The sequence below is a fragment of the Oreochromis niloticus genome, linkage group LG19 (assembly GCF_001858045.2).
Source record: "Oreochromis niloticus isolate F11D_XX linkage group LG19, O_niloticus_UMD_NMBU, whole genome shotgun sequence".
Taxonomy (NCBI): Eukaryota; Metazoa; Chordata; class Actinopteri; order Cichliformes; family Cichlidae; genus Oreochromis; species Oreochromis niloticus.
The window spans coordinates 16,912,826-16,934,014 of record NC_031983.2 but is presented as its reverse complement, the minus strand read 5'-3'; the positions used below and the strand labels follow the sequence as shown (position 1 = coordinate 16,934,014).

General features: G+C 40.2%; 2 protein-coding genes across 5 annotated transcripts; both read right to left on the bottom strand.

Moving 5' to 3' along the window:
* Window positions 1-1,171: 1,171 nt before the first annotated feature.
* On the bottom strand, window positions 1,172-5,573 carry manea (mannosidase, endo-alpha). Of its 4 annotated transcripts, none has more exons than XM_003442834.5 (5): window positions 5,486-5,573; window positions 4,331-4,940; window positions 2,631-2,740; window positions 2,431-2,507; window positions 1,172-2,310 (listed from the first exon to the last, which is right to left on the bottom strand). In XM_003442834.5, exons 2-5 carry the CDS (start codon window positions 4,830-4,832, stop codon window positions 1,677-1,679), a joined length of 1,323 nt encoding a protein of 440 aa, XP_003442882.1. In that variant the 5' UTR covers window positions 4,833-4,940; window positions 5,486-5,573; the 3' UTR covers window positions 1,172-1,676. The 4 variants fall into 4 exon arrangements, with proteins under 4 accessions (XP_003442882.1, XP_005477246.1, XP_005477245.1 ...); XM_005477189.4 differs by having other exon boundaries at window positions 5,357-5,492; XM_005477188.4 differs by lacking the exon at window positions 5,486-5,573 and adding an exon at window positions 5,217-5,479.
* Window positions 5,574-8,291: 2,718 nt separating this feature from the next.
* LOC100692155 (serine/threonine-protein phosphatase PP1-beta catalytic subunit) lies at window positions 8,292-21,130 on the bottom strand. Its single transcript, XM_003442934.5, has 8 exons — window positions 20,988-21,130; window positions 16,944-17,075; window positions 11,965-12,195; window positions 11,786-11,890; window positions 11,590-11,661; window positions 11,157-11,308; window positions 10,273-10,407; window positions 8,292-10,161 (listed from the first exon to the last, which is right to left on the bottom strand). Exons 1-8 carry the CDS (start codon window positions 21,037-21,039, stop codon window positions 10,057-10,059), a joined length of 984 nt encoding a protein of 327 aa, XP_003442982.1. The 5' UTR covers window positions 21,040-21,130; the 3' UTR covers window positions 8,292-10,056.
* Window positions 21,131-21,189: the final 59 nt, after the last annotated feature.

Below are 21,189 nucleotides of genomic sequence, written 5' to 3'. Positions count from 1 at the left end.
GGTTGCTCTAGTGGTTTAATGTTGTAATTCAAAACAGTTGGAGGACTCATCACAGGGTTCATTTCAAAATTAATGATTAAATTCAAAAGTGCATCAACACGATTTTGCATGGGTCAAACTCCAAAAAACTTAGGACTTTTCTTACACAGCGTCGGATTAAAGGCAGCCTTGCACAACAGCAAGGCAAGTGGACATGAAGACATGAAATACACCCTACACCCACTAGGAGTACGAGATCTTTGAGTTTGACTTCAGTAGGCAAAGCCACACCTGGACGAGCCAGAGCCAACTGGAAAACAAGTGCTGTGTGCAAGTGAAGCTCATTTGGCTTTTTTGGCCACAATCACCAAAGGTACAGTTAAGAAAAATGAATAAGAAGCATTTAATTGAAAAATAAAGCAAACACACAACTTGCCAACTTTTAAGCATGAAAGCTGTTGCAGTAATATTCTGATTTGGGAGCGTCGGGAAAATTGCCCGGATCGAGGCAAGAATAAATTCCAATAAAAGTCAGCAAATTCTGGATGCAAATGTTCTGCAGCCAGCCAAGGATGTACAACTGAGAAGATGCTGTGTTGTACAATTAGACAGTGATCCATAGCAGTCCTTAAAACTTGCTGTGAACTACTCCAGGAAATCCAAGCTGAAGCTGAATGGCTTTCACAGCCATGCTTGCTTATAAACCTGTGGGTAAACATGCTGTATGGCTGCGGAAGCCGAAACACCACCAACAAAAATTCTCACAAGTTCAAGTGATCTGGAAGAAGGACTGGGCTGAAAATTAAGAGGCAAGAATAGAAAGATCACTGTATGTTTTCAGTGGAGAGATGGCTTCAGTTTAAATAACCCTTTGCTGCGGGGGCAGTTTTAACATAATGCGTGATTTGTGCAGATGCAGCCAAACAGCTGCGGCCACGCAGCTGTATGCACTGATAGCACGTCTAGTAAGAGAAGTATCTGTTAGACTTGTACTGTACCATGGCAACAGCTCATAAATAAGAAGGCAATCTACTGCACAGATAAAAACCAGTCTTGATTTTGCCCTCCATTCCCTCAGCTACAAATCTGTTTCAACAACTGAACTTCTATCCTTCCATCCCGCCGCTGTTTGCATCATTATGACTCATCTCAGATTTTAAACTGACACGTCTTTGAAATGTCAAAATGTATGTTGCGTGGGGTTTTTTCCCCTCTCCTTCTCTTCTTGTACTGTATTTTGGGCTGAAGCCGAGTTGAAAGCAGAATGAGGCAACAGCTTTATTCCACCAGACTGCTTTGTTTACTCGTATCTCTGCCTCGTTGCAGAGTGCACTTTATTTCTGTTCGGGTCTAATATAGTCACAGATCACAGAACTGCAAAACATGCCTATGCTGTTTCGGCTGGTGAAAATCCAGGAATAGCAAAAATGTACAGGGGTGTGCAAACAAGCGTTAATAAGACATCAGTTAAATTCACAATAATTCGTTCAAGTGCAACAAAACGACATACATCAGCGCAGCCAAAATTAAGATAATTAGGTGGTTCACTTGCCTACGGCTTTGCAAATCATTTGGCTTTTCTCATAAAGTTGGTCTTCATTTGCATTTTGCTCTGCGTTCAGCAAGCAGAACTCCATTTAGTTTTCATTTTGTTTATACCCCCATGAATAAACATCTGCTATGGCTCTTAGTCATTTTCATTCCTGCCACTTTCGTCTCTCACCACCAAATATCGCCGCCCATTTGCGAGTTATTTCCAGGTAGATTGATGGTTTGTTGGGCAGATAGTCCAGATACACCGTCTGGCTTGTTTTTGGAATTGCCATTTCAATCTGAGTCCCCTCGTGCCACTCGTTAAAGGATGTTATTGAGATAAAATCAGGCCTGGCTTCCAGTGCTGCACTCAGCGAGGTTTCGTAGTATTTGCCATTGATGCGGTTTCGAGTGTTTTGGAAATTCCAGGGTCGAATGCTCGTGTCGATATATCCCGGGCCTACACTTGGAATGAACATCAGGTTGTTATCTTCACAGAAAGCTTTTATAGAGGCCCAGTTACGCTGCGTGGACCCGTAGGAAAAACCATTAGTGGCAAAGTAGGTGTAAACGCCGTCAAACCCTGCTGTCAGGATATCTCTCTTGTCTTTCTCCTCCACCAGCAGGGCGATGAAGATGGCGTCATACGGGGTATCCCTGATGCTGTTGGTCTCCGTGTGCTTTAGCAGCTTGGCCCACTGCTCCGAGTTCAACAGATATGAGTCATACACATAGAAGAGCGGAAGAAGTTTGCCAGTGTTTGTCAAGTACTTGAAAAAGGCCGGGTGCTCTCCGTATCTGCGGAAGACGAGATCGGAAAAACAACCAGATGTCAAAGGAATAGAAAGATGAATCTAAACATGCAGATAACATTAATGATGACATCTGAATGACTCCATGGGAAAAATCACTACTCACTTCTCAATGATGTATTTAACATTAGTGAACATGTTGACTTCATCCCTTCCTTTGTATGGCTCAATGTGAAAAGCTACCTACAACACACAAATAATGACAAAGATAACACACACATGGGATCACAATATAAAAACCCTTTCATTAGGAAAATAATGAAAGACGTTTCATTCAAGCAACTGCTCCAATCTCCATAAACACACCTTAATGTGGTATTTATGAGCCACCTCAAGCAGCAAAGGCACAATGTCGTCTGTTGAGTCACCGTTGTCGTCCTTCATATTGGGAGGATACCAGGAAACAGCAATGACACCTTAAAATAAACAGTTACAGTATCAATTTGAAATCCAAAAGCTAAAAGAAAAAGACCTAGATGGACGTTCATAAAGATAACTGGATTCATTTAATGTAAATGTGTAATAAATGTGTATTAAATGTGTGCCTGGAGCAATATTATTAGGCTTTCCTTGTATCAGTGTGTCACTATTATCATAGCTGCTGACACAAAATCTTCTGAATTCAATTAGAAGAGTTTTTGTTTGATAGTTGGAAACAATATTTTTATTTTGTGTGAAAAACTAAACACTAACCTATAAATGTTTCTAGCTCACTACATAGATTCAGACTGATCCAAAGAAAAGGCAACATGTCATTCCTGTTTGAGCTTAACTGCATTGATTAATTTGGCCTCCAGGTCTCTGAGGTCATCCTCCATCAACTTATCTCAGCGCCACCTTTTCGCCTAAAAGCCAAAGGCAAACAGGCTTTTCCAGCTGTTACTGCCACCAAGGCAACAACGGCTGGAATTTTCTGTGAATCCACATAAGCACATGTCTAACTGACAATAAACCACTTCTAAAGATAAAGAGCGGTGAAAACGTTTTGCCCCCCACTTACATGCTTCAGAGTTCAAATACATTTCCACACCGGGATAAATGCAAAAATCAGTTTTTAAATGATGTTTTTTGAAATGATTTCATTTATTAAGAGGGTGAAATAAAAAAAGAGCTATCCAAACCTAACTGGCCCTGTGTGAAAAATGTTATTATCTCCTAATTCTAATAACTGGTTGTGCCAACCTTGGCAGCAACAACTGCAATCAAGCTTTTGCAATAACTGGGAATGAGTCTTTCACATCCCTGTGGAGGAATTTGGCCCACTCTTCTTTGCAGATTTTTTAAATTCAGCCATATTAGAGGGGTTTCCAGCATGGACGGCCTGTTTAAGGATTTGACTAGACCACTTCAAAACCTTCATTTTGTTTTTGTTTCATTCAGAGGTGGACTTGCTGATGTGTTTACGATCATTTTCCTGCTGCAAAACCCAAGTTTCTTTGAGCTTCAGGGGAAAAAATGATGGCCGAACATTTTGCTTTGGGGTTTTCTAATAGCGAGCAGAATTCATGGTTCTGACAATTACAGCAAGTCATCCAGCCGCCTGAGACCACCACACTACCACCGCCGTGTTTGACTGTTGGCATGATTTTTTTTAAATAAAATAATGTGTTAGTTTTACGCCAGATGTAACGGGACTCAAACCTTCCAAAAAGTTCAGTCCACAGAATATTTTCCTGAAGGTTTTGGGGATAAAGATGTTTTCTGGCAAATGTGTACAGGCCTTTGTTGTTGTTTTTTTGGTCAGCAGTCATGAAAAAATTAAGACATCAGGAAGGGAGCTATACTTTTTATACAGCACTGTATATTTTTTCATTAGCTTTTAGTCAAGTACATGTTGAAATTTTTCTTACTGCTCTTTTATTTCTAGTGTTATACTTTATTTATGTATTTATGACTCCTTTTTATTCATATTTTGCCATCATTGCATTGCCTGCCTGGAAAGCACTCTGGCTCAGCTCCTGTTGTTTTAAATGTGGTATATAAATAAAAGTGACTTGATGTCTTACCAATGGCTGCTGTACGCAGCTGCTGCATATGAGCCTCTATAACAGAGGGGTCTCTGGAACTGTAAACCCCTAAAGCGGGGTAAAAGTTGGCTCCAATGTCATCAGGTGGGGTGTGTCTCCCTTGTGGATATCCCTGAGCTACCTTAACGTCCCAGTGTGGCAGCTGCGGATGGTCCCAGTGTATGTATTTTCCATCAATCTTTGGGTTTCCATACCACGTGTAGTAGAAGGCATGGAGGTAGTAATTCGGAGGAGGGAACTTCCTCAGTGTCGCTTCCAGTTCTGCATCCTTGTCTGACTGAGCAACGCTGCTCATTTTGATCTCCTCTGGTTTTTTGTTGCGGTCTTCCCGGCTCTCTGGTTCGGGAAACCCCTTTATATGGGCTGGGCTGCTGAATGGAGAGTCCCGTGATGTTAGCTCCTTTAAGAACACAGTTATGGCGAGTATGAGCAACACCAGAGCAATTAATGTGATGCAAGATTTGCGCCTAAATCTTGCCATTCTTCAGTTAGTGCTTGAGGCTTTCCATAGTTCATTGTTGAGACACCGGTGAGTGACTGTGGTTGGATGGGGAGCCAGTAAAGCTCAGCCGGAGAGTGTTTACTCAGCCTATAAATTGAATGATATAAGAGATGTGAGTATGTCTGTTGATCTTCCCAGAAGTGCCCAGTCATTAAATAATAGACAAAACTGCAGCTTTAGTTATGTTTGCAACAATGTAAAGCTAAGTAATTTCCCATCTATTAATTAATAAAGCAAATAAAAAAGTGGAAACACCAAGTTTTATTTACACTATAAATACAATAGCTGGTTACAGTACGTCCATTACTGCAGCTTAGCATCACACAGTTAACAAGCTAGCAGCATTAGCCACATGAACTCTACCTGCACTGAACTTCAGACTTGTCAACACCACACAGGCACCACAGGGCTGACACGACATCCGTTTTATTCGTCTACAGTCTAACAGTTAGCTTCTTCTTGCACTAAAACTATAACATTGTCATATCTCACATGAAACACACCCAGTCCAATGGCTCGACCGAGTCCTCATAAATTATTTTCGCTGCTGGGATGCAGAGGACGAGACACAACCTGCACTTCTGGTTTATTGCCTGTCCTGGAAAACGTCACAGATCTGCAAACACACTGACCTGCGACTGCAACTGCACTGTGACCCATCCATGCGGTATAGGAAGCTGCCTCCTCTTTAGCTAACAACAGTCATAGAGGCGGTTTAACTGAATGACACTGACTAATAGCGCCCCCATCCCCTTGGAGGGTTCATTACAGAAAAGAATAAAATTAATACCACAGGAAGGAATGATGATTCATGATTTCATATTTACTCTACATTATTTATTTGCAAAGGAAACAGTACTGCAGCACAAGTACATAAACTACACATAGATCAAACATTAGCAGAGATAATTGCATGCATTGTCTTTTTTATATTATTATGTCCACTTCTTTTTTTTGTTGTTCTTCTTCTTGATCTTCTTCTTTTAACTGCTGCCTTTAGGGGCTGCTCTACATAACTTCCTTTCCTACATCTGTGCACCTTGTTTGAGGTCTTTCTCTTTTCCTCCTGCCTGGATGCTCCATTTTTTAATGCCCTATCCACTCCAATATCCACTACCCCTCCTCTTCACGTGTCTAAACCATCTCAACCTTTCTCTCTCTCTACTCAACCTGAGCTGTCCCTCTGACATACTTGTTTCTAATCTTGTCCAATCTGGCGACTCCCAATTAAAATCTTTGCGTCTTCAACTCTAACTCATCCAAATCCATCTCCTGTTTTTCTGTCATTGCTGCTGTCTACAAGCCAAACATCACAGCAGGTCTCACTATCATCTTATCTCCATCCACACCGCCCTGCCTGCACTCCCTTCTTTATTCCTCATGTGCACTGTCCATTGCTTTAGATGGTTGACAGGTTTAAACTCATCTCCCTTCACTGACTCCACTCCTTGCATATTCATTGTTAATTATATATCATATTGTAATGATGTGTATATCAAAGCATTTCTGTGAATGCAACATCAGTATTCAAATCAACAAACCTAATTTGAAACAGTGGTTTAACTTCAAAGATCATATTTGTTTCAGTGAACAATCTTAACATTTAATATGTACAATAATTTGTTTGGAGTGATTATTCAATCAGATATTATTCCACAATTATCTGGGTAGTTATATTTTGAATGGAAAAATAGTGACACAACCAAAGGAGAAGCAGAGGACTCCTCCTTATCCAACCTTCTCCCATGTGAAGTCTGTGGAGTGCAATAACCTGTGCTGTGTTTCCACAGGTTATGAAAGAAAAGGGAAATTATTTTGTGCACGTTTACAAAATAAATAAAAACCCCATTGCTATTTCTTTATTGTTTGTCCCTTAATCTCCCCGAGAAATAGAAATTCAGCTCACAGAGGATGATTTATTACAGTCTGCTCTCTCTGAAAGTGGTACTGTGGATCATTGTTGCTTGGCTCCCATCTCATCTCTACTTGGACCCTCCCTGTTTTCTCTGTCACTGACCTCATTGTGTTCAGGCCTTTTTTTTCAAAGGGCTCTGAAATGGGCTTAGAGTTTAGCATTTTTAGCTGCCTAAACTGCCACACTGGGTCACTTCTGCTGCATACAAAAGGATGGAGATGGAAATGTATGAATGAGTGAAGAGGGTGTGTTGAAAATATGAAAGGAGTAGAGCACTTTGAAGAGCTGTTGAAAATCAAATCAAATCAAATCAAATCACCTTTATTGTCACATCACATGTGCAGGTACACTGGTACAGTACATGCGAGTGAAATTCTTGTGTGCAAGCTTCACAAGCAACAGAGTTGTGCAAAATACTGAATGAGGAAAATGAGAGTGAGAGGAGGACAGATTAAGGAAAGTTAGTGCAGAGGATGAGTGAAGAGGAAGTTAGGCCAGCTATGAAGAGGAAGTAGAGTAGGAATGATGGTTGATTCAGATGACATACTTGTGGAGGTATGAAGATGTCTTGGAGAGACTTGGAGAGAAAGAGCACCACAGATGTGATGTTTGCTATGAGAGTGCTGATAGAGAAATACAGAGAAGCTCAGAAGGAGTTGCACTGTGTATTTTTGTAGATCTAGAGAAAGCATTTGATAGGGTGCCAATAGGAAATCGGGAGTGGCAGTGAAGTATCTGAGGGTGGTGGAGAAGATGTATGAGCACAGTGAGACAGGGGTGAGGTGTGTGGAAGGAGTGACCAATGAGTTCAAAGTAGGGTTGGGATGACATCTGGGATTGGCTCTGAAGGTTTTCTGGTTAGCAGCAGTGATGGACAAGCTGAAAGATGAGGTCAGGCAGGAGTGGACAAATATTAATGTTTGCAGACGACATTGTGATCTGTAGTGAGAGGAGAGAGTAGGTCTAAGAGAGACTAGAGAGGTGGAGGTATGCTCTGGAGAAGAGAAATGAAAGTCAGTAGAAACAAAACAGACTACGTGTGTGAATGACAAGGAGGCAGGTGTAACAATATAGATGCAAAGAGTAGAGGTAGTGAAGGTGGACGAGTTTAAATACTTGGGGTCAAATGTCCAAAGCAATAGATATTAGACAAGAGAGGTGAAAAACAGAGTGTGTGGGTAGAGATGAGTGCCAGGAGTGATTGGTGACAGAAGGTTAGCAGCAGGAGTAAGAGGAAAGGTTTGGAAACAGTGCCCTTGACAAAAAAAAATATATACTGCACAAAGGATGTTGAAGAAGGGCACAGACAAGATTCATGGATGTAGTGAAGGAGGGCATGAGAGTGTGACAGAGGATGCTAGATATAGGGTGATGGAGGAGACAAAATGACCACGCAAATGTGGACCTTTGCTTCTTTAAGCCACGAGAATATAAAACTTTAACTATATATTGTGACAAATAAGTGTACAGTGTGTAAAAACTGCCCGCACATTCCAGTCAATAATTTAAAAACAGCGTTTAGGTTCCATCCATTTTATTGAATTTATAGACTTTCAAACAAACTTGTACAAATTGCAAAACAGATTTTGGTAACACCTCATTTTATTCTTATTATCATTATTAGGAAATAAATTAAGTGAAATGAAAGTAAACAATGTGAACAGAGAACATAAAAATACAACAAAGAGCAAAACAAAGTAGAAAGAATGAAAGAAAAGAGGCAACTGTTTTTCACAAAATTTCAACTGCACCTCATGTGCAGCACACTAAAGCTGATTCACCAACCAAGCTTATTGCTGGCCAGTGTCTAAGTACCTTCTTGTAGCAAAGGACACCCCATGTGTGGACTGCTAATATGATGAAGCCCCATCCTGAAGTGCCTAATTTGAAATAATATAATTTTTTTTTTTAACTGTAGTACTGTATTTACACACCAGGTGGCAACACAATCATACAGTGATGCTGAAACTGCCTGCTCCGCCACCCACTCCCAACTCTATCAGTTTATCCTGGACGGCTGGCATTTTCCCACAAAGCTTCTAAAAAGCTTTGTGTTTGTTTTCACTGTCCTACATGCACGTTGAACTAAACACTTGTAATATTGTGGGGCATTTTGTCAAGCTTTTTTTTTTTTTTTAAACAATGTAAGAGCTTACTTAGAATCCTGTGAAATTGCAGCCAGTGGTTTAACATTTCTCATCTTTATTCTCTCCATACAAAGATCCAGCTTTGCAGAGCACAATCTCCTTATATTAGCTGCTCCCATTTAAAACCCACCACTGTCATAAATGCTTCTGCAAGAACTTAACCCACCACAGACGTTTGAACATTCAAAAAAAAGTCTCTCTCGCTCACCTTTCACTATAAATCAAGATTATTTTTTTTAATGAAGGCAAATTATCCTAATGAGAACAAATATTAAATACACCAAGGAAAAGGTTAATGCCAGCTTTCTGTAGAGAGCGGCATGTTTTTGTGTGGGAGTGGAGCTGTGGCGCAGGGAGGCATTAACAGAGTGGAGAAATCGATGCCCAGAGGGCGTTGTTTTCGGGTAGAGCGTGTCACTGCCAGCAGCATCTGATTTAGCCTCTATATTTCATTCAAGTCGGTCTGTTCACATTCTCTGCTACTCACTGGGAGTTGCGCTTTCTCATTGGTTAAATATATAAAATGTGCTTGTGCACAAAAACCACAAAGTGCACATGCTGTAACGAGTTTAAGATGTCAAACTGGATTAAAAGAAATGTTATTTGTGTCAGGGGAACTATCATTGCACAGAAACCGCAGTCTGAACTGAAACACACGGAAAAGATTCTCTCGGCTTTTTGAGAGGTCAAGGCAAAATAACGTTGAACCTTCATTTTGTTTTGAAAAAGATTTATGGTGACTTGGTCATGTTGCCGCTCTAAACAGAGAAGGCATTCCTTTACACAACACAGAAGCCCAGAAAACCAGAAAAAAAAAAGAAAACAAAAGAAAAAGCATTGGAAATAAAACCACCAAAAAAGATTATTTGTTAATAATATCAAAAATACCAACAAACAGGCAAAAAAAGAGAAAAAGATTGGTCACAGCAAATTTATGTACATGTACACATTAAGAAAAGAGCTGTCAGTGGACTTGACGAGGGGTTGGTTGAGTGGGGAAGGAGGAAGGAGGAGAAGAAAGATTCGGGCAATTAGATAAGCCCTGTATCTTCACTATACAGGGGAGTTACAGAGGGGCGCCATGATGGCAGACGGGGGTTGCATGAGGTGAGAAGGAGGAGGGAGAGCCACGGTTGTATGTTCACCTCTTCTTGGGGGCTTGGGTGGTGCGGGGTGGGGTGACGGGCCGGCCAGAATTTACACCACCATACTGATACTTGGCCTTCTTCTCTGAGGGCTTTAGGATCTTTAAAACACAAACACAGAGAAATGTGTCACTGTCAGTTCACACACACACAAACACCCGAAAAAGGCAAATAATACAAATGCACACATGGCCCTATGGTTTTCACACTACCTGGAAGGAGCACATGAGGGATTCATCAACACTCATCATGCCGCCTGCGTTATCGAACTCCCCGCAGTAGTTTGGAGCAGAGAAAAGTGTGACCAGTTGGCGTTTGGCAAAGAACTCGTATCCATCCTCCACAACCTGTTAAAAGAAAGATGACATTATTCCAGCGCCTACAAAAAATCAATACCAAGAAACAGGTCTTCAGCTAGTTTCACAATCCAAGTTTGCTATCAAGGTTGAGTGTATGTAACCACCTACATCTGAAATCAATAAGAAAAACCAAACGCAGAGCTGAAATAACCGTGGGTAACTTAGGAACCAGTCTCCTGATTGTTCAGTTGTATGATCAGTACTTTAAGAAAGTCTTATTTGTAACAATCAACAGGCAAATTAGTCTGATGGCAGTGTCATAAATGGATGACTCTTTATACTACAAGTGTTGCTCGAGTTTACTCTTCTCCATGCACTCCACTCCACTGGTAGGAGATCAAGTTAAGCAAGACACATCTATTCCCTATTCTAATCTATTCTAATTTCCTGGCCATAAATGCATAAAATGCCTTGTCATAGTTTGCGTAATAATATTTGAAACAAGAAAAAATATTATAAACTGAGTGCCTGTATGTACAATACATGGGAGGAATACAGAGAACGAATGGGAGCAGGAAATTAGAGGCTCCAGAGCTTCTATTAATAGATGTTTTCTGCTCTGTTTTCTATGTCCTCTCATCAACAACATTAATTAAAATGGAGAACAGACATAACTGAAGCAAATGGATAAACAATTTTAAATCACTAAAAAAAAAGGCTAATCAATATGCTAGCTTTGTGCCTACAGGGACTTTCATTCCACAATCAGACTCATACCCAATTCCACTCCCAATTACCTGGTGGGCTCTGCAGATGAGGTCCAGGTCATGCCGGTTTAGGAACTTACTGACCACATCTGCTCCGAAGGTGAAGGAGACCCCGCGGTCGTTCTCTCCCCAGCCTTGTACATCCTTGTCTGGATCTGACCACAACAGGTCACACAGCAGACCTGGGATACACACAGGTAGAAGATAGATGGACCCGAGGAACACAAAGCGGGGAAAAAGGGGGAAAGGAGAGAATAAACAGACAAATGGAAAAATCTGCTAAAAACTTGGCTGATGTAACAAAGATGATCTACTGATGAAACAGTCATACACTCAGGAAGAGAGAGGCTGTTTTTTTCCATTTAAAAATAAACTTAAATTCCTGGGAGGAATCCAGAGGAAGTGTACATGTTCAGTGTCAAGTACGAGCATACATCTAAGAACACGCAGGCACACACAGTACCTGTGTCGGGCACGTCTGTGGGCCTCATGATCCTGCGGATTTGCTCCATCGACTGCAAGTCAGGTGATAGCCCTGGAACAAAAAAGGCAAAAAGATTGCTTTTGATTAAAGATACTACAGAGATATTTCAAACACTGGCTAATAAAAAGCTGCAGTTCAAATTCAGGGCAGCGAATGTCGACGTTAGCTCCCTCACCTCCATGGCAGCAGAAGATTTTCTCATCAATAATAGCAGCAATGGGGAGGCAGTTAAAGCAATCAGTGAAAGTCTTCCACAACTTGATGTTGAACCTGCGCTTGCCTGGTGGAAGAAATCAAAGTATATTCTCAGAACTGAACTGTGCCTGTGTAAAGCCTCAGTTTATTTGTACTTACACTCATCGTAGAACCCATAGATGCGGTTGATGGAAGCACACTCATGGTTGCCCCTGAGCAGGAAAAAGTTCTCTGGGTATTTGATCTTGTAGGCAAGCAGAAGGCAAATGGTTTCCAGGGATTGTTTCCCTCTGTCCACATAATCACCCAGGAAAAGGTAATTTGCCTCTGGGGGGAAGCCACCATATTCAAACAGCCTCAATAGGTCTGTGTACTGCCCATGAATATCACCTGAAACAGAGGTAAAAGGGATGAGGGGACAGGCAAGTAAGGGTGTTAATTTGACAGTTTAAAGGCATGATGTTGTAGTCAAACAGAGACAGGCAGGAGGAGAATTCTGCATAGAGGAAAAAAAGTGTAGAAATATTTTTAATGCTTTGTTTTTCTACCTCCTGACTCCTACATGCACAACTCACTGAAGTTGTTTGGATTTTAAGATAAGATCTGCAAGACATGTAGTTTGGTTGGGACATAAGACTGAGCCTATATTAGGACTGCGTGAGCGAGCCAAACGACACACACACACACACAAAAACCATTAAAACTGTCACCAGAGCACGCAAAGTAAGCTACTGAGGCAAAGAATGCTCGCAATCCACATTAATCACAAAAAGGACATCCATCCAAAAATCCACACACACACATATCCACTCAAACTTGCTTTAATTTTAACCACTCTCTGAGGATTAACGCTCAATCTCCTCCCTCTTTGACATTTAGACAGGCAGTGATGAGCGGTAGTCGCTCTCACCAGAGCATAGGGTCTCTGCAGAGGAGACTCACTTCATCACCTAGCCAAGACCTGCTTCCTTTTATATCCTCTTGCACCAGCTAAAGAGATGCTCTAATTTGGGCTAAGTGCTCCAGACACAGATGACTACAGAGAGGCCTACCAGAAAAGCGTTGCAATAATAACAGGCTTTATTATGACCAAAACGGAAAGCCAATCCATGCACCACACTCATTGCAACATGGCACAAATTAAAATGAAATGACAGCCCTTGTTAAGCAGTCCAGCTGTCTGGCCTTAAAATAAAATGACCAATGAAAATGTAAATTTTATATTGAAGTCATATTGAGGTTGGCTGGCATGATTTTTTCCCCTATTTCATGGAGCCCATCAGGCATCCATGCACCAAAACCCAAACCAAGGCTGGCACCAAATCCTATACGGCTACAGGCCTACACTTATTTTTGTCTTAGGACAGCATGCAAAGGCACATTCTTCCATGCAAATAAATAATTTAAGGAATAGCTTTAAGTCTGCCTGTATGTTATTTTCTGTTCTTGGTGTTCTTAGCTGGTTGGCTTGTGTTTCACAGCCTCCTACTTTGTTTATTTATTTAAAGTTTTGCTCCAGACACTCAGCCCACAGGTCAAGATCTAAGTCATTTACACTGTAGTAACAACTTCACAATCCTTCACATTAATATTACAATATTGAAACTTGAGCGAATCACATAGTAATGCAGACATTAATGCACAAAATCCAGGTCACAAGCTGTCAGTATGAAATCAGCAAAGCTTCTTAAAAGTCCAAACTACCACTTTAATTGCTGTTTTTAAAGTGATATTTGGAGTTTAACCTGCTCATCAGAGAGAGATGAGGAGTTGGTGGGGGGGAAACAAGAGAGGGATCTGCTGTTTTTTGGTTTGTTATTTTCCCATTTTGAGTTGTGGAGGGTGACGTGGTTAGCACTGCCTTTCTGGATGGAAATTGCATGTTCTCCCTGTGCCTGCATGGTTTATAACTGAGTTTTCTGAAGTTCCCAAACACATGCATCCTAGGTTAACTGCTGATTCTAAATTGGCCATAGGCATGAACAGCTGTTTGTCTCTGTTGTGTCTGTTTAGTGTGTTACCTCTTTCTTGCCCTATGACAGCTGGGATAGGCTCATGACCTTGGATTGGATAAGAAGAAGAAAAATGGATGGATGTCAACTATAGCTACTATTGTGTTAACTTTAGCTGAGGTGTGATACTATGGCAACTTTTTATTTCTCCCTTCTGCACTGATGATGCCGAATATCCAGATTTTACCTGTACAAGTTTAATATATTTTAAATTACTATTAGTACAAGTCACAGCCAGTATTTGTTTTGCTCACAAAGGTCTGCCAGGTTCATTTTACACTCAGTATGATCAATTCCACACTAAGAGCTACTGTATGACTAACATACTGACATGAATGTGAATTTACAGGATCTTTTTTGGTTTGTCTGTTTTTTTGTTTTTTAAAAAAACAGGGCAGCCTCTGCCTGCCCTCTTACAAGAAACTGTAGGATGTCAGTGAGTGAATTATTTACTTGGCCTGTTTCTGTTCCGTCAAAACAAACAGACAGTAGAAGCACAGAGATTATGGGTTCAAAACCAGTGCAGAAAATGGAAAGCTAAAAACAAAACAAAACACAATGCGGAACCACAAATTAGCAGGATTTATCTTCCAAGAGAGCGCAATATAAAAGTTCATAAAACATTTTTAGAAAAACAACATTGCACAACAGCATGGGCTATGTTGTCCATTTGTGGTAGAAGCATTAGAGTACAGGTGTTTTAGGAATACTGAATAATACCGCTCAGAGCATATTTGTAAACACTAAGCTAACAGGGTTATTGTCCCGAATGATAGTATAGTGTGTTCAGGTGAGAATATCACCTTGGCACACACACGTCAAATTTAAAGAAAAACAACAAATGTAAATAAAACAGGTTCAGTACACAGATCAAGTTTTCTTTAAAAAAATATTACAGTAGCCTAATACAGCAATGTTACTCCTGCTTCTAGAAACATGCTTGCTTTACTGGCTGAGGCCAAACCCTGTCACGTGGTTTTTTTTTCCTTCTTCCTTAAGTTTGTCCTTTACCACTTCCCTTCAACAAAAACCAAATAAACAGCTGTCTGGTTAAAGACTGACCTTGCCGAATTCTGTGATTTAACGATAATGATGGTAAATGCAAGAAAAGAATCTATTTTAGCGTCGCAGACAGACTTGCAATCAACTTACTCCAGGGTCTTTAATCAAGAAAACTAGAGACGTCTTAATTAAAGGAAAAGTTTACAATTGAAACTGATTTGTGGTGCAATCTTGTGTTCTGTTCTAACTAGCTATCAACACACACCCACCTAATGTGCTCCCAACTGGGGACAAACACCACAGTCTCGTTAAGAGCAAAATTGCACCAAATTAAAGTTAAGTTTATATTGCACCTTAGCAGAATTTTTAAAATCTCAGTGATGTTTTGCAGTTCCAATAGCTTTAGGTCCTCTTTATGTTTCCATGGATAGTGTGTGAGTTTATTCTAGCTGCAGCAAAAGGATAATAAACTTACTCTCTAACTAACCTAAACAGGGCCTCAACTATCCTTTATCACACTCATTAAAAACACACACACAGGATAGCTTGTCTTTGGGCAACTATGGAAAAGAGAGATAATTACTGTAAGCAATTTCTGTTTCAAAGTTCATATCATTATAGTTTCATATCATTCTCTTCAATTTGTGAACCGTTTGTGCTGCTTCTCAATCACTCCTGGTAGTCAAGAAGTAATTAAAGGTATCTTATTTGCTAGGGGTATAATAATTCTGAAACTGAGGCTCATACCACGATATAAACCAATGTTTTGGATAATTGTTTCACATTTACGATTTATCTCAGGCCTGCTCATATACAGAGCACACAGCATTGATGTTTGTGGTCTTTCTTCAACTGATTCAACCGATTAACAAATCTAACCCTTTGGTTATTTTGCAGACAACTCTAATTACAAGATGGTGGGGGTTTTTTTAATCACAGATTATTTTTTGTAGCAAAAAAAATTCATAATGATGGTTATTAGAAGTCTGTGTTTAAGTTTACACAGTGGCAAAGCTGCAAGCTTGGGGAAACATTCACTAGTAGAATTACGATTAGCAGATGAGATCGAGTGCAAGTAAGTTCAGAACCTGATCCATGTGACCCAAGTAAATAATTGAAGACATTCACTGTTTGTTCTTTATAGTCAGTGCTTGCCTGCCATCACAGCTGTGGGTTAAAGGCAGCTAATTAGCCTGAGGTTATAGGTTCAAGAACTAAACATATAAAGTTACAATTACACACAGCACCATCTAGAACTCGTCAAAGTTAGACCTGTATGGAGAAAGGCAGACATGGCCTTTGTAAAGCTAGCTGCACTGATCACTGAGATGTTAGACATATAGATACCACCACTGTCAGCATTCAATTAAAATTACTTACTGCTTCATTTACAATATAAATAGTGCCATCTGAGGCTGAGTGTTTAGGTGGTATACAGTATACAGTATTACTTTCAAGGACTGACACATGTAATAGACAGTTCAGAGTTGTTTGAAGGTGCTGCAATACACTGGAGGAATGAGATAAAGCATGTGGGAGTGTGCAGAGATATGCAGGAGACAGACACAGCAGCAGTGATGACTATTTCAAATGCAGAGAAGAAGCTCACTTGTAAAAGTTTATTTCTCTGCTTGTCTGTCATTTATCTATAGTATGTGTGTAAGACATTATTCACAATCTATGCATATGTGTGAGTGTATTCTCTGTTACATACATGGAGCAGCTGAGTCAAGAGAGTAACAGTGACTTAGTATATGACCCAGGATAAGACAGTGTTATCCGGTCTGGTTACATAAGTCTGAGCTGCATCAAAGAAATAGATTGCTGCTGTGGGCTATGCAGAGTTTGTGGTCTGTGCTTTGCAGAGTGGGGGTTTGCCATCAGTGCACCCAACCCTTTGCAGTCAGACTATAGCATCAAAAATTCAGATTATGTTGTTGTTTGACATTTCAAAAGGCCATAGAAAAATAATCAAAACCTATAGAGTGCGTGTTAAACCAATTATTGGACCAAAGGGAAAACAAACAGAGAAAATATCAATGGTTCCCATGTTTTTAGGTTTTTTAACTTTCTGTGTTCGTAAACAATTTAATTGAGAGTTAGGTCGGGGCGGAAAACACTGACCACAGATCTTCAGGGGTGCTTCCAGCTCCAGCAGGATGGGTTGGCTGAGGAAGATCTCCCTGGATTTGATGCAAAGACCCCGCACCTCCGCCTCTGTCATCTGGACTATCTTCCCCGGGCGACATCCCCGCACTAAGGAAGAGACAAACTACACAGTCAGTGCTATTGACAAGTGAGTGAGTTATCAACAATCAGTATGTAAAAAAACCCCCAAAAACAAAACAACACCAGCAACACAAACTTCATCAAAATTAGGCCATGACAGAATAATGCTTCACCTAAGGGAAAAATACTTGTGGCAGTATCACAAAAGCCGATAAACTGAGGGCGTAATGATTTTTGTAGCCTATAGCTGCTTAGTCTCCGCCATACTTTAGAAACACGCTGCTTATTCTGTGAGAGCAGCTTGCATCTGAGCACTGGTGTGGGTTTATTGGCTGTGTAGCTGCAGTAGCTTAAGCCTACTTTCTGGCGTTCCGCCACAGCTCTGGGTGAAGATTTATCTTATAACGATAAAAAAAAGGGGAGTGAGAAATGCAAACGCTGGTTACAGTCAGCAGCTGAAACAGACAAAGATATGAAAAGTGAGATTATAACTTAAGAACGACTTGCTTGTCATGTTATCTGGAGGCTGGAGTAGACAAAAGTTAAGTTTTATATTGTTTGGAATAGTCTGTGCCTGATATATTTGACATTTTCAATTTCAGGTCTGGAAAACTTAGTGTAATATTTCTTAAAGATGGTCTATAAAGAGCACATTATAAGTCACACAGCATTACAGCTATGCAAAATCATACCAGTAATCAGAGTCATCCCTGGCTTAGAATCAGCCTTTGGGAGATGACTACGCACGACAGTAAGCGTGACTAGTCTATGTAAAGTAAAGGCAATGGGACTGTAATGTCCTATTTGACAGAAATCTATGCATTTTCCTATTATTACTGACAATATGATAAAAATGAAACTAAATTTAACAAAAGTAGTTAAAATTATTTAACAGTGGAAGAGAGCATAAGAATGAGTTTGAGGGAGGCAGCTATGGTTAAAATGAGAGTTGATGAAAGTCCGATACAAAGTATTTAAGTGTACGTTCTGCTTGTTAAATGGTAATTTGCTGAACTGCTATACAGCACATGCAAAGAGGGTTTAAACGGCTATTTTTATTCTCAGTTCTTATCATTCTGGCGCTAGTCATGTTCCTTTGGCATTGGCTAAAAACCCTGTAGGCGAGGCAAACATTTCTTTAGGCAGGAAAAACCACTTGTTATGGTAGTAACTGTGAACAAAAGCTGAAATGAATATAAATGGATAAGAGACTCAATAATGATCTCATAATACTCGCTTTTAAGTCTTAGGTTGACATTACAAAAAGCAAATCAAAGCAAGGCATGAAAATATTCTGTGCATGGAAACAAAAGTGATGAACAAATCCACAACTGAGGAATTATGCAATAACTAACCATTTTGTTATTGCCTTTAAGCTAGACGCCCACAAAAGAGCCCAATAAAGGGTTGCTGAGCCTAGTGAAGCGAATGCATGTTAGTCAGAGTGAGTTTCTATGCCCTTTTTCAATGTACCTTTTTCTGTTGTATTTAATGGATACCATTACAGAATGACCACACAAGGGAGCAGTTCAAATGGATGTGTATGTGTGGAATTCCTAAAGCTTAGTGCCTGATGTTTTTGTGCATATATAAACATCTATATGCATTCTGCTTACACAGCGTGTTCAAACTCCCTGACTCTCAGTGTCTCATTAATTAAGAAATCCAATCTGAGTTTAAGTGAGTAAATCACAGGAATATAAACCAGATCCACAGTGTCAAAAACTATTCAAGGGCTCCTCCATTAATATTTCTTATCCTCCATCTACTGAATCAGCACTGCTACATTTCCCTTCTGCTTCTCAGAGTGCGAAGCATGAAATCGCAGAAGTAGGGCTCTTTACTCAACAGCCCAGCCTCATCAGAGCAGAGCAAGTTAAGCTTGGATGTTTAGCCTGCTCAGCTTTAACAGTGAACCTTTTACTGTTCGCACTTGCACTCTGTAGGCTGGCACTTTTAAAAGAGATTATGTAGTTAAGACTACTGAGGGGGCAAAGGCCAAACTGAAGCAATGACAAGGATTTTGCAACAATCATAAACAGAATCATTGTTTGTTTGTCTTGCTAAACTGTGCGAGCGTTCACATGTTTTATAAGAATGAATAAGCAGTCTCACTGACACTTTTTCTCACACAGAAAAACAAACAGTAAGCTACTTTGTTATGCTGGAATGCAGAATGAAGGCATTTCAAAGGGCTTTCTTCAGAAACTTGACACAAGACCATTATGAGTCTCTTGATATATAACTGGGAATCTGTGGTAAACACTGGGAAAACAGAGTTTGTGTTTTGTATTACTCTAGTATTCTAATCAGCTCTGAGGCAAAACCTTTGAATAAAGAAGATGTGTCATGTATTTACTCCTTAATTAATACTCAGTTATAACTATTTATGATGCTCACATCAGTAAGTGAAAGGGTAGCCAAATACTTATCTATGAGACAATAACACAATAATAAAATAAAAAACTTTTGTAGACCGCAAAGATTATTACCAAACTAATCACTTACGAAAGACATCAAATGCCAAGTTCAACTGGCATTAAAAATATGAGCAATGTAATCAACAAGTCACAGTTGGAGCTGAGTGCCAAGGAAAAGTGCGTCAGCGGAGGACTTTTGAGCCGAGATAAATGGTTGGCCAAAAGTCACGCGCACAGCTGTCTCAAAGTTATCTTTCTGTATTCAAAACAACTCTTTAAATCTGAAATAGTAAGAAACCCAGGGAGATGCAGTTACCACCAAGAATTATCCTAGCATCCTTTACCAGAGTCAAAGATAGTAGTGGAAAGTATGCCAAGGACAGCTGAATTCGCTGTAGTGGTCTGCTATGACTCAAAGGATATCTCAGGGGAACAGAAAACTCATGGTCTTCTCTGAAGCAGCTGGTCAGCCATCATCCTTCTTTCTGCTTGGCCTAAATATCCTCATCCTCAGACATCACCAAAATTCCCCAAAGTATAAAAGCAAACAACGTCATTGTGAACACAGCGTGACTTAAACATCTCTGTGGATGAGCCAAAGAAACACATATTTCACTAATATTCTTTTATCACATGTGTTTCTTAATTCTGTTGTACCTTTAGTGCGAACAAAGATATATAAAGGCAATGTGTGAGCATGAGTGTCCTGAATCACAGCAACCTGCCCACTAAAAAAAGACACCTCCAAACCAAGTCACCTCCAAAAAAGATAAATTTACTTAAAAAGACAACCCAACAGTTAACCAGTTATGATTCATTCAGGATATAGTGATAAACGACACCCATTATAGTTATCTATTTTGTGTTTTTTTATTATCATTATTCTTTTCCACTTATTTATAGAGCAGACTTAATAACCAGGTCACTAATACACAAAAATTAGTGGCAGCAGCAAATAAAATAATGACAACCGTCAGCACCGCGGATGTGGGGCAAACGCGTTTAAACCAAAGGGAGCTGCAATACTACTGTGTAACAGTACAACGATTCAACCTACAACAGTAACAATGACTTTATACCAAGCACACAGGACGAGGAGGAAAAAAAACGTCCCCGCCCCTCCTTCTTGACATCAGCCCCACATAATTTGGCAAATGGGGTAAAACGAAAAATGCCGCAAACACAGCAGACTGAAAGTTTAATTACACGCTAAAGTAAAGGCCACGACACGATACATTATCTGCCAAACGTAACCGCAGATTATTGCTGCGCAAACACACGCTAGGCTTTCAGCGTTTGCAGTGTTTATAAACACGGCCAGCTAACGGTAACGTTAGCCGAAGCTAGCCGGGCATAGCGTTAAAATGGACTGACATTAGCCCTACCAGCTAACACTTTCCTGCATTTTGCGAGGCAACCGCGACAGTTACCGGATATTATTTAAACCCCATTTTTTAAACACCGAACCCTTCACCTGTTCCCCACAAAACACACAGTAAATATAACTCAAATTGTTCACCTTCCAAGAGCCGAGAGATGAGGCTATCCACGTTCAATTCACCCTCCGCCATCTTCACACTGCTGTTGTACTGTACAGTGTTGGCCGCTTCAGTTCCCTCAGCCGACACCAGGGGGGGTTGTTGCTCACAAACCGGTTGCCAAAGACCTTGACCAGGGAGCAGATTAGTGAATAATCCACTTTATTTTTATTTTTACCTCCT